Here is a 12,898-nt window from a genome sequence, read left to right on the forward strand (position 1 = left end):
GGTACTGTTGGTTTTCCACATCAGCCAGCCAGGATGGCACAGACTAGCATCACCACGATCTTCTGAAAATTGCACCATAACGATAGCGCATTGATGCTCTTGCAACCCTTTGGGAGAGCAGGACCTGTCATCTTCCATGTGCCTCTGTCTCTGTGCCTACCTAAAAGAGCTGCACTGCCCAGGCTGCGCAGGAGAAGTTCTGGGTGTGAAAATGGTGGGATTACCAGCTGAGACTGCACCCACCATCAGAGGTGCTCCAGGCTGCAGCTTACTGCAAGAGCCACCTTTTCTCACCAGCTTCCTTTCATTGAGCTGGTGCGCAGCGCGACATTCGGCACAGCAGAACGGCATTCGTGAAGACGAGATCATTGGCCCTGTTCCTCTGCAGGTCTATTTATAGTCTCAAGTGGTGCTGCAAGGCAAAAGGCCAAATGGTCAACAGTTTCAAAGAGCAAGTCCCTAAAGATCCCACCTGAGACCCAAGAACACACATATGTCCCCTGGATCGGTGCAAGAGATCACTGCAGACACTGCAGACCCAGAGGAGGGAAATTTTGTGCTATGGAGATCATGGCACCCCAGCACAACTCGTACAAGCACGTTCATTAGAAAGGCTAAGTGAGGGATAATTAACAGTCTCCTCCACAAATGAGGACTCCTTTGGAAAGACAGTAATTACTGCCTACTCAGAGGGATCTCTCCCAGAAAGCAGGAGGCTGCTGTAAAGGTAGGGTGGCAGATTCCTTTGGGAAATACCAAAAAGGCTGCAAGAACAGACCCTTCCCAGCACTGCAAACGTGCAGCAGCAGCAGCACCAGGCCCCTTCCAGCCAGCCCTGTTTTCTTTGCAGGGGCAGCTCCAGCACCTTCGAGATCCTCCTAACAGGCAGATCCGTTTCACACTTTTCTACATTACTCGACACACTTGAAAGACAGAAAGTCCTTGCTGGCCCACAGCATCTTCAGGGCTAACAGCTCCTACAGCACAGCTTTGTACAGTAAATATCAAAAGCTGTATTAGCTGGGAACCAAATTATCACTTGCAGAATAGTTTTGCAATTAGATTGAAACTGTAAATTGTGCAACAAGCTAAATCAAAAAAACAAGTTCGTGACAGAGACATAATCTTATTTCATCTCCTGCCTTACTCACTCTTCTCCTTTTAACTCACTTCTACACAGATTCAAGCTTCTCTTACTGTACCACGAATGATTTCACATTCCTAAAAAATTAAGTGCTCTTAAGAAATAACATACACTTGTCTTTACTTTTAATATCCACCTTTGCCTGACAGCTTCCTCACCAATATATACCACTCAGAGAGGCCCTTTGGCCATCAGTACCATCAGAGAGTCCATACCACCCTTTGACTTCCTTGCCTTCCTGCAACAATTCAGGAATCTCTGGTTCCCATAACTGTAAAGACGTTTTCCCTTCATCCAACTATTTGCGTCCCAAATATCATGACTCGTATTTCAAGCAGGTCTCCTTATTTCATGCTGTGACATCAACCACAGATATTTAGACAACTACTTTTTAGAAACAGATGGATCTGAAAATTATCTAATTTCTGAGCACATCTTCCTTGCCTGCTGGTAGAGCTGTTCCACTTTGTACCAATAACTATTTTCTGGAGCAGGGTGAGAACCATCCCAGGCGAACGCTCACTCCTTTGTGTTACACCAAGCCACACAAGGCAAAATGGACTAGCTTCTGCAAAAGAGACACCTCAAAAAGCCCACAGTTTATGGGTTTGGGCACTCCAAAGGGTGGTGGACACCTTCAGTCCCATGTTTTGAGTCACAGACAGGACCGGAACTCACAACTTCTGTGTCCAGAGTGGATAAAGCTGGAGTAGGGGGATGTCGTACTACCTGCTCTTCCTCATCTCTGTAAGAGCAGACCTGCCTTTGGCACATCACTCTGAGAAAGGTTTAGCAACAGCTCACCTAGACCAGACAACCAATCATCCCAATCTTCAATGGATAGCGTTCAACACCAACACCAGCCTCTTATACCCTTCACTGGCTGACTCAGGCAATCCCCCACTCCACATGCTGGTTTTCACAAGCCTTCTTTGAAGCCACCTTTCCCCCATGCGTTCTGTAAGGAACCTAGACACCTACCTCATGGGTTTTTTTTTTTTTTAATTCCACTAGACAGCAGAACACATAAAAATGAGATGATGCAACGCTAAACCGAAGTTCCCCTTATGAATATAGCCCTAGGTGCCCAACAGGATGTGGCAGGTGGACAGGCAGGCGAGCCGAGCGGGAGGATGAGGTCACAAAATGAGCAGTTGCACAGCATACTACTAATCTTAAATTCCAAACTCATTATGCACAAGCCTAACAAACAAAGGAGCAGCTTAACAGATTTACAATGTGCCTTCTCCAAGGGTGGAATAATTATTTACCAGATAGCAACCTTCGTGTTACAACAGCAATAAATAAATAAATGATCCCAGTAACTCTTCTGAACCATGCCTATGTCTTCACTAGACAGACTGACATCTGGGATGTGCCTTTAGCTTGGGTAGAATTCTAAGTATTTGGTACAAATAAAGTAAAGCTTGCTAGACTGAGCAGAAACCCTAACACAGTAGTTAATGGCACCTTGGGGACCCACTGCAAGAGCCCCACACCTCCTTGAACTCCTTCCAGCTTCCAACGAACAGCCCGTAAGTGTTTTTTCCCTTTGCTTTTCTGTAATATCGTTCCCTCCTGCATGTGTACACATCTTAGTATCACTCTGATTCTCTCAGGTTGCAACTGTTATTTATTCAGGGTGAAGTCCACAAACATTATAAAAAGGGTTTGTACATCTGTATTCCTAGTTTGGCTTTACAGCTGCGTATTACCGTGCAGGGACACAGGCAAAAAAAGCACTTCCAAAGTAAGTAATATTTTATACAAACTCTCTCCTTCTTCATTTAGATAAAACCCAAAAAATCCTGAAAGGAAATAGTAAATGTGCACAAAACATGCTCAGCCAGGCTCTCCCCCTCAGGTATCTCAATGATCCTTTTCCATCTCTACAGTACTATTCTGACGTCCCAGTTTGAAGCTCCAGGACCGCAACCCCTTCCTTGCCCATATCCCCCATCTCTTGCCATCTGACAGCTTCTAAAGTCTGCTCCCATCTTCTCACCCCAAAACGGTTCCCAGTTGATTTAGCTCCATCCCAAGTTTTCTAGCTAGCTGCTTCTCCACCAGAAAGGATCACAGTAATTCCCATTTTCTGTATGTGTTTACATGTTACAACAGGATGGCTGGCAGTAAGATTAGTAACGATCATTCATCGTTCCTGTCTCCATTCTCTGAAGCATCCTTCGTTTGGGACAGTCCAGTTGTTCCCACTTCTTCTTGCTACTTTTCTCCGGTCTCCAGATCCCAATGCCCCTGCCCTACTAGGTTTCTACCATTCATGCAGCAGTTTGTGTTGTCACATACTGCGAAGACAAGAAACGGTGTCTCAGCATCCTAGGGTTACAGGCAAGCTTTGATAATACAGTATCTGTTATTGGCGTGATGCTTTAAACACATAAAACTTGGCAAGCTTCCAGCGCCTAAATATCTCAAAGATGATCAACATCTTTCCAGGTATCCAAAACACTAATTTTCACCATATAAAGTCCTTTTCTCTCAGAATTCATCACAAATAAATTCAATGTACCAGTAGGCCAAAGCAGGCACGTAATCCTTGCACACACACAAACGAAGCTTGCCTTTGTGGGTTTGAACAGATACAAACCTCCTTCCTACTCCCTGCCGCTTCAGTGGTCTCTTCGCAAGCAGTCTCAGAGAAGACCAGACCCCCCAGCATGCTCCACCCAGCCACACCAGCCTAAACAGCAGGTTCAGGTGGGTTTACGCCCATTTTGCATCAAAAGAGCAGCACAAACAGAGGTGCAACATACCTGTGAAACTAGACCACCATTTTTTGAGGAGCATTTAAGAAGGATGAATCCAGTTCTTCCAAGAGATGGGATTTGTTTGTTCTTGATGCTCATTTCTCCAAGTAATACAGAATTCACAAACTCCACATCTGCAAATGTATGTCTGCCTACTTTGTAAAGGAATAATCTTCATGGGAACTGATTTAAAAAAAAAACAAAACTTGTTTACTGTTAGAGGCTGTTAATTACAACATTAAAATGCTAGCCCGAACCCTACATTAAACTTGCATTCTGTTTTACATAGCAGTATACGTAACAATCATCACAGCAAGCAGCTCTGTTGGCTCATGCTGGAAGAAGTAATTATATATCACAGCAACACATTTTTGCCCTTCAACCTGCCAGTCCAGTCCATGCAGCAGCTGTGAGCAGCAGGTCAGGGTGGGGGGAGCCTACAGAGAGTTTCTACATAATCACTTACCACCAAAGAAAAAAAGCTATAAACCACCAGACCCTGGCTTGCATGCTTGGCAGAAAGTTGCTAACACAAACATTACAGCAGCCCTTGCAGCAGAGAGGTTACCAGAAAAAATGAGCTCGATCCAAAGGCACTATTAGTGGTTAAAGTATTAGCTAGCAGTTGTAATGCAAGCCTTCCTTATTAATTTTCACAATTTTTGTACTTGTACCAGCGATACCCACACCATCCTCTTTCACTTGGACACTCCTATGTCCTCTTTGAAACGCTTATTCTCAGGTGAAGCCCACAGACATCAATGACTAGGGCCTATGCAAGTCACAAGCTGAAATTCTGGCCAAAGATACTGGGACAGAGCCCTTTCAAAAGGCACCCCAAAAACTGCTAGTGCCCATCCACAGCAAGCAGATCCTTGGCGTGTCTAACACTGAAAACTGCATGTAACTTCTACCTCGGAGATGGGCTGGAGGACAGGCTGATCTGTCTCAGACTGTATTACAGTCTTTGGTTCCAGTGAACCTAAATATTTCAATCTTGATACTTAAAGCAGCATCAGCTTTTTCACAGCTGTTGCAGATAAAGCAGTAGCATTGTTATATTATGAACATGCAACAATATTCCTTTTCCTGTGCTGTTTTTCCCCAGTATGAAACAAAGGGTAAAACTACATGCAAGCCAATAGTTGTCCTGTTACTGTTTAGCTGCTGGGATTATTAAAAAAAATAAATAAAATAATCACAGTTCTAGTATAGTATGATAGTGATGCAATAGTTAACTGTCCAGCAAAATCTGCCATGCCATGTTGCTTAATCACTTTGTCTTTGTTCCAGCAAAAATTATATTAAAAGACAGTGAATTTTACCAAACAAAAATGTTACAACCAATGTCTTTCAAAAACTTTTCGAATCCAAAATAGAACGAGACAGACAATAATGGCCAAGAGCCTGACCAGCTTAATGGAAGTTGGACTCTCCTTTTGTTGTCAACACTGAAAGAGCAGATCGTTCTCGGAAGACAATTAACAGCCAACACACAATTTCAATTTTTAGCAGAAAAGTAAAAAGAAAATTACTCCTTCTGTTTCATTTTCAAAGTCTTAAAGTGTGTTGCTTTAGAAAGCAAACCTAGAAATAAGGAGGACAGCATAATAAGTGTCGGAACAGGTTTCTCCTGTACCGTCATTTTTAAGCAGCTGTACAGATTTCTTCCCATTGAACTTTTAGTCATAGAACATGGTGAGAGGCTGAATTTGTTTATAAAATAACGCATCTGCAAGTCTCTTCTGCTCTCGTTTCCCAGTTTTCTTCTAGATCCTGACCAAACCGTACAGCAGGAATTAGTCACGCTGCCTACCACCGTGCTGGAAAGGACCTCTGATACATCACCCTAAGTGCCAAATAAAAACATACACAGCACAGAATAAGCTCCGCAATGATTTGTTAATGACAACTGGTAGGTTCACAGCAGCCCCAAGAATTCTGGACAAGAGGCTTGTGAAATTACCTCCACTACACGCCAGGGAAACGAGCAGTACCAGGGGCACCCCACCTATCTATCAGCAGGGCTGCTTCCATTTATTTTCAGCCATTTAAAATGCAGAAGAAGATATTGATTCAAATTATTACCTGGATTCTGTAAATCGATAGTAGCCAGCTAGGGAAGCTTCCTGCTCAGCAGAAAGGTATAGATTTATTTCACGCAGAGTGCATATGTACTTACACACAACTAGCACAGCCACCAGTCCGATAAATAAAAAGAAAATACATGTGCATGCTAAAAGGTGCAAAGTCAGTGCAGTCAGCTCAGCCTCAAAATATCTGTGTGCTCTCTGGTCAGCTTGGCAGCTAAACAAAATCCTGAGGAAAGCAGGCTAGGGAAGCAAAAAGGTGACGTTCAATAGTTCGTATCAAAGCAAATGCTGAACTGAATTTCATGGGCTATTTCTGTTTCCTTGCTAAATAGCAAAGGCCTACTGCAAATAACAGAGTGACAGTTTCGCAGAAGAGAAAAGGTCAACAAGGATCTCTCACCATGGAAAACGCTCTGCTACAGACAGGGAGCAGCACCAACTCCCAGTATAAAGCAATATAAAGAAATACTGCTTATTGTCTCCGCATGTTTATACAATAGACACTCCAATTGCAGCTCTTCCTTTTAAGACTGTTTTCAAAAATAAAAAAGTACAAGAAGATGTGGCGAGGGTTTCCTTCCCAGTGAAGAGAATTTGAGGTGCAGAATAAACATGAGATTATTGACTCACTCACAAAAATGTTACAGGAGAGATTTCAAAGAGACGTACTTTTGGCTTAGCTCTACTCCCACTGACACCGGTTAAGACTTTTACCATTGACTTCAGTCAGTGCTAGCCTACGTATCACTTTAGACTCAGCTATTATTACCTTTTAGTTTAAAATATGTAATGTTCCTCTGTAACAGACGGAAAAATATTTCAGGAACTTTTTAAATCTGTTCCTCCAAGATACATTTTTATTTTTTTTAAACACACTGAGACGTGGTTCCTGGATGCAAGCACATGTGACCTGTTCTAAATAAAGGATATTTTCCACTTCTTGCACAACTGGAACAGATATAAGCAGTAGCTTGAACAAACTGCATTGCAGAACCCAACCAGAATACAAAACACTTGAATAAGATCCATAAATAGCAGTAATATGAAAAGACTACCTCCAATAAGGCACAAACTCAATGTTAAGAAGCCTAATGTAATCAAGTTCAAATTTAATCATGCTGCAAAGTTCATTTACAAAATTAAATTTGATCATCTGCAGACTAAGGCACTTCAGAAAAGTCCTCTTTGGCTCCAGAGTAAGTACACATTTCAAAAATGTGTGCCTCTGGTGAAATTAGTATTTCCTCAACAAACACTGTGTATCAAAAGGGAAGTTTTAACTAAATCAAGACTTCAATGTTTAGCACAGCACCAGAAGAGGGGGAAAAAAAACCCAAACCACAGAACAGGAGTGCTTTACAGAGGATCCTGACTGGAGAGAGATGAGGTACTAGCTGAGATAAGTAAGATACTGATTTACATAGGGGAAAGAAAAAACAAAAAAAAGGCATTTGGACACCAGGAATGATGAGAATTTTATAAAAACATCACTGCTTTAATAATGACAAACTCTACATCTCAATGCTATTGCTCATAAAGCAAGAATAAGCTTCCTAAAAAACTATCATGCAACTTAAAAGCATTTCCTAATAATTTTTTCCTCTAAAAATACTTCAGTAACTGCATCATTCAGGTGCTTTTTAACTAGTCTGAAAATAAATAAGCTGGGAAAGGGCAACAGAAAATAGCACAAACAGCAGTAATTTACCTGCAGGTACATGGTTTTATTAAAAGCAAGGCAGTAAATTACAACAACTGACAATAATTTGCTGGCATTTGCTAAGTCACGCGTACCATCCAAATGGACACACATTACAGAGAACCAAAAAACAGAGAAAAGCAATTGAATATATGGAAATTTTTTGCTGCATTTGGCACATCTGCGTTAGTTCAGATTGCCCTGCGCAAAGGCAGACTGTAAAGTCTTTACTTCCAGATACGAGTTTGATATCCAAAACATCGCTTTAATAAGTCAAATGATTTAAAGAATCCACATTAGCAGTATGATAGATGTAACTTAAGCCTACAGCGCCCTGATGACTGCATGCAGACACGTCAGGATCTGTGTTTACTTTTGGTAATAACTGATTATTTTCTTCAACTGATTGCCTGAAAATAAAACTCCATCAATTTCATTGTGCACTGCTTGTACCAGAAAAGAAATCTTATTTACTTGTTCATTACACAAACACATGCATATTTAAGTGTACGTACTTATAAATTAAAACTATTATCCTTCAGGCATACGGCAGGAGAGGACTAAAGTATGAAGGGGGGGGCGGGAATCAATCTCATTGTCTTACTGGCTAGTCATACAGTCCAGTTTCCTCCCACAGTGAAAAGTGACTCTGGAGAAACCAAAGCGACTGAAACATCTTCTCAGTTTTCAAAGACATTCAACCACAGCAAATTCCAGAGAACCCTTAAATGTAGCTAGCACTTAGCACAAGAAGCTAACTTCTCAAGAGTCTGAGGGGTTTAGGAAATATGGTTGGAACTGATGTATCGCAGCCCCATGTATTCTCTCCATCCCTTGTGATTAAAGCTTTTTGCTGGGCTTACATTTTTCCTTGGCCTCTAGCATTCAGTTGTGGCTTGGCCTAAGTTAGTACAGTATTTACTGCAAAAAAGCTTTTATTATCGGACCCCTTGCGGCTTTGGATTGCAGACTTGAATTATGAAATACGGATGGAGTAACTGCGAGGGCACGCTGAAGAAGAGAAATCTTTTAACTGGATGTCATATATTGGAAAACAAGCAATCTGGGAGTAAGCAAATAGGAGAGTTTTACTGAGTGAAGGACGGCAATATTGGCAGGGCTGAGTTAAACCGGACAACAAAAAAAGTTTCTTATTGGTTCAGAGCACTGGCATTCTTACATATTTCTGAGCTGGATGGCTTTTTCTATGTACTCACAAGTTCAGCTGCTATGAGTAAGCCAAGGATGCTTCTCACCTCTTACGGTTAAAAAAGATCAAAGAAAGCCCTGAATGTTGCTAGGAAATCAGCAGTTCTCACCAGGGAAAAGAGTAGATTGCTATTTAGACTCATCTCCTAACATCAGCTATTGCCTCTGGTTTGCCTGCTCCCCAGGCACCTTTCCAGAGCGAGACTGCGGAGAAGACAGTAAGAAAGCAATTCCTATGGCCACAGTCCCATCGCTACACCACACTGACCTGGTGCGCAATTACTCCTGATTTACATCCACAAGAGAAAGCAGCAGGGTGATGCTGGATACCCTTGATAATCATCAGTCAGACTGGTTTCAGGCCCGAGCAAAGCTGAAGGACTACAGAAGTCCTCTTAGATTATGATCTGCACATCATGAAGCAAACAGGTTTGAGAGCAACTTCTGCCTCCTGTTATCATCGAGTTTTATCAGCCTGGCTCCAGGGACAGGTTTATATGGACCTGGCAGGGGCCCCTGGCTCCTTTGCTTCTTCATCTCCCACAAGACCAGGAAGACAATCGAGATTCTACCTTGAGGTAAGAGCTGTACGTGAGCTGGGCAGGCTCCACGCTGAGGTTAACATGTCAGTTCGCTATCTGCCAGAAAAACCATAGGTTGTTATTCCACCCTCAGGGCCGCCTCTTCTTGTATGCATGGGTACGTGTAGAGGGACACGAGGCAGACTGGGGCAAGCTGGTCACTTGTACCCAACAAGCCCTCCTGGAAACATCAAGTAGATGTTGGTCTGAGGCACCACCAGGATGTCAGGATGACCAACACGGGGGTCCCTTTAAACCCAAAGGGTGGGCAGTGCTGGCTCTGCAGGTGTATCAGGTTAAGAATGTACTGGGGCAATTCAGCCTAGGGAAGTTTGAAGTAACAACGTTTAGAAGATGGCCAAATACTCCAGCGCTTCCTTACAGAGTATCTTTATTCGCTTCTCCCTGAGAGAAGTGAACAACACAAGGATGCATTCAGGTCCCAAAGCATCAAGTCACCGGAATTAAAAGCAGTTGGAACATCTGTGCAAGGTCAAACGAAGACCTGCTATCTGAGCTCCAATGCAGACCTGCTATCTATGCTCCATGCCCACACCAGCTGAAGGCATAGACAAACTGCTGACTACAAAGTGGACGACCACAAAGGGACGACTCCTGCACACCAGTTAGAACCCATGGCTGGTGCAAACAGGGCTATTTGACAACGGTGCAGTTGTCACAATCTACCCCACAACTGCTGCACTCCACTGGCGACGCAGGCACTGAACCTGAAGCCCTGTGGGTCTCCCAGCTGCCTCCATCACAGCTGGAACGCACCACTGCTGGTGAACCCATCTTCTCTGCACTATCCTCTCTCCGCACATTAGCCTGGCTCCCAGCTAATTACCCGGATAATGGCAACTTCCCTGCACAGCCTTGGAGGGCAGAGGAGTTCTGGCAGCTTTGGTTAGGTTGGCTGGCCCGTCAGGCTGTGAAAGGCTGCACATCACCACCACTACGCACACCATTTCTCGGCAATACCAAAGGTTCAATGCAAGATAGGGCTGCTGTGAAGACAGGCTGCAGGAGGTGGCCCCTGATTTGCCAGTCCTTGCAACAGTGACAGAATTTTTAACATCTTTTACTACAAGACCTTCAGTGTTCCTTAAACATTCAGGGCACGATCAAAAATTCATTTGTTTACTTTGAAGTCTGTCTGACAGGCAGTACAACCTAAGCTCATTCTAGCACAATTTTTTTTTAAATATTTACCTTCTCATTCATTTTTCAAATGCATGCACAGACGTACGAAGAGCATTGTTCAAACCTAAAAACCATGACTATAAAGACAGGCTAACAACAGACTTGATTACAAACAAGGTACACTCACAGCAACGACCTTATATTCAATTGAGCACTGCTTAGGAGAGTGTTGTGATGAAATGGAGGGCTCGTTACCGCCAGAGCGCTTTGAATGAAAAACCAGAGGAGGAGGAAACTTGCCATTGCTGACAAGGTAGATGCTGAAGGCGCGGGAGAGCATTTGCTTTCTTTTTCCAGCACTAGGACGCAAAGCGGGTACCTAACACCCCGCAATGGAGAGAAACACACACTGCCTTATTTCCCTTTAAGGGCCATATCTATGCAACGCAGCCGCTCCAGATAAGAATAAAGCATCTATCTCGGGGAGAAAACACTTTAGGAAGTGACGTACCTAGGCAAAAAGTTTCCAGTCCCCAAGCAACTGCAAGTAACAAACCTGCTCTCGAAGTCCAGAAAAGGGGAAAAAAAACCCCCAAAACCACCTTACACACCACAAGACCTTGCAACAACTTTGCAGCTTTGCGCTGACCCCACCCGAGTGCCGCCGCACCTGCCGGGGGACGGGACACGGCCGTGAGCAGCGGCGGCGCTCACCGGGGGGGGGGGGCAGGTGCCGCCGATGCCTTACCCCACCACCCCCCCCCCCCAAAACCCCGAGGGGAGCCCGCGGGCGGCGGGGGCTCCCCCGGCGTGACAGCGAGGCCCCGCACGGCCAACAATGCCCTTTACATAACGCCGGCCCGGCCCGCCCTCCCGCCCAACAACGCCGCTATTATGGCAGGAAGCACTAAATGGCCGCCCCGCTGCGCAGGATGCCTCCCCTCAGCGCGGGGGTGCTTGTATGCGTGTGGTTGGGGGGGGGGGGGGGGGGGTTTACTTTAGGGTTTACAAACGGCCTGACTGAGCGCCGGGCACCCGCCGCGCCGCCCCGGCCCCGCAGCGCGGGGGCACCGCGTCCTCCGCCCGGCGGCGCGGGGCCGCCGGCCGCCGCCTGTCCCACCTGCTCTTGAGGGGCTGGCTCTTCAGCTCGTAGTAGGTCTTGGGCTCCTCGTGGAACTCCTCGCCCACCTCGAAGTCCGGCACGATCCCCGACTCCGCCTGCATCGTCGCCGCTGACCCGCTGCGAGAGGGAGAGACGGGAGGTTACCGCCGAGCCCAGCCGAGCCGCGCCGCCCGCTTCCCGCACACACACACACACACACACACAGCGCCGCCGCCCGCCCCGCCTGGGACTTGTAGTCCGCCCCGGGGCCGGCCCGGCCGCCTCCGCCCGCTGCGCACTACAACTCCCGCCGGGCCGCGCCGCGCCGGGCCGGGAAGGGCCGGGCCGGGCCGAGCCGGGGCCGCCGCTGTCAAGCCGGGAGCGCGGGGGCGGGGGCGCCGAGCCCAGCCGAGCCGTGCCCGCCACCTGCCGCCCCCTCCCTTCCCTCAGCTCCCGCCCCGCCCCTGACAGCTGACGTCACACGGCTCTGACGACAGGCAGTCGCCAGCGGTGCCGCGCGTGACGTCACGCCTGCCCTCAGCTACAGAGGAAGGGGGGGCCCCCCGCCCGCGGCCGGCAGCAGCGAGGGGAGACACAAACGCGAAGGGCTTTTCGTCACACCTTTGAAAATGTCTGGCAAAGGGTCTCGGCAAACTGCGCCCGTAGGTGGTGGGCGTCCAGCAGCACAACAGCGTTCCTGTGCGGCTTCAGACTCAGGCCTTGGCCTCGTTAGGGGCTCAGTTAGAGACGGAGGTGGGGGTTAGGTTGAGCATAGGAGGATGCGACGGGTTTGAACGCAAACAACAGAGAAGATCTAGAGGCGACAGAGGGTGGGACGTCTGTGGTAATTTATTTTGCCACCCGGTACAAAAGCGATGGGCATTCGCATCCCAGGACTGTTCGCACTTTTCAGAATGAGTTCTCAGCAGGAGAATTTGTAGTTCTAAGAGGCTGCCTTCAAACTTTATGTGCCTTTATAAATAGGCAAAAGCTCATAAACGTTGCGAAGAAAGGTGCAGTAAAATCAAACGTTTGAGAGCCAGCTGGGTTTCAATTATTTGCAGCAGAAAATTTTTAATGCTGTCTCGTCTTCCCAGTTGGCTCCTGCAGGATTAGGAAACTAAGAGCAGATAATCTTTGACCACAGAACTAAGTCTCT

General features: G+C 46.1%; 1 protein-coding gene across 5 annotated transcripts in view; it reads right to left on the minus strand.

Moving 5' to 3' along the window:
• The window catches only part of MITF (melanocyte inducing transcription factor), a 109,915-nt gene extending 97,913 nt beyond the window's left edge, over window positions 1-12,002 (minus strand). For 4 of the 5 annotated variants that reach the window (XM_050904604.1, XM_050904603.1, XM_050904602.1 and 1 more), the window contains exon 1: window positions 11,758-12,000. In XM_050904604.1, the coding sequence (XP_050760561.1) occupies window positions 11,758-11,861 (104 nt within the window). In that variant the 5' untranslated portion in view covers window positions 11,862-12,000. Of the gene's footprint in view, window positions 1-11,757 lie in introns of all 5 variants that reach the window. The other variant, XM_050904601.1, reaches the window with a different exon arrangement.
• Window positions 12,003-12,898: the final 896 nt, after the last annotated feature.

The sequence above is a fragment of the Gymnogyps californianus genome, chromosome 13, assembly GCF_018139145.2.
Source record: "Gymnogyps californianus isolate 813 chromosome 13, ASM1813914v2, whole genome shotgun sequence".
NCBI classification, from domain to species: domain Eukaryota; kingdom Metazoa; phylum Chordata; class Aves; order Accipitriformes; family Cathartidae; genus Gymnogyps; species Gymnogyps californianus.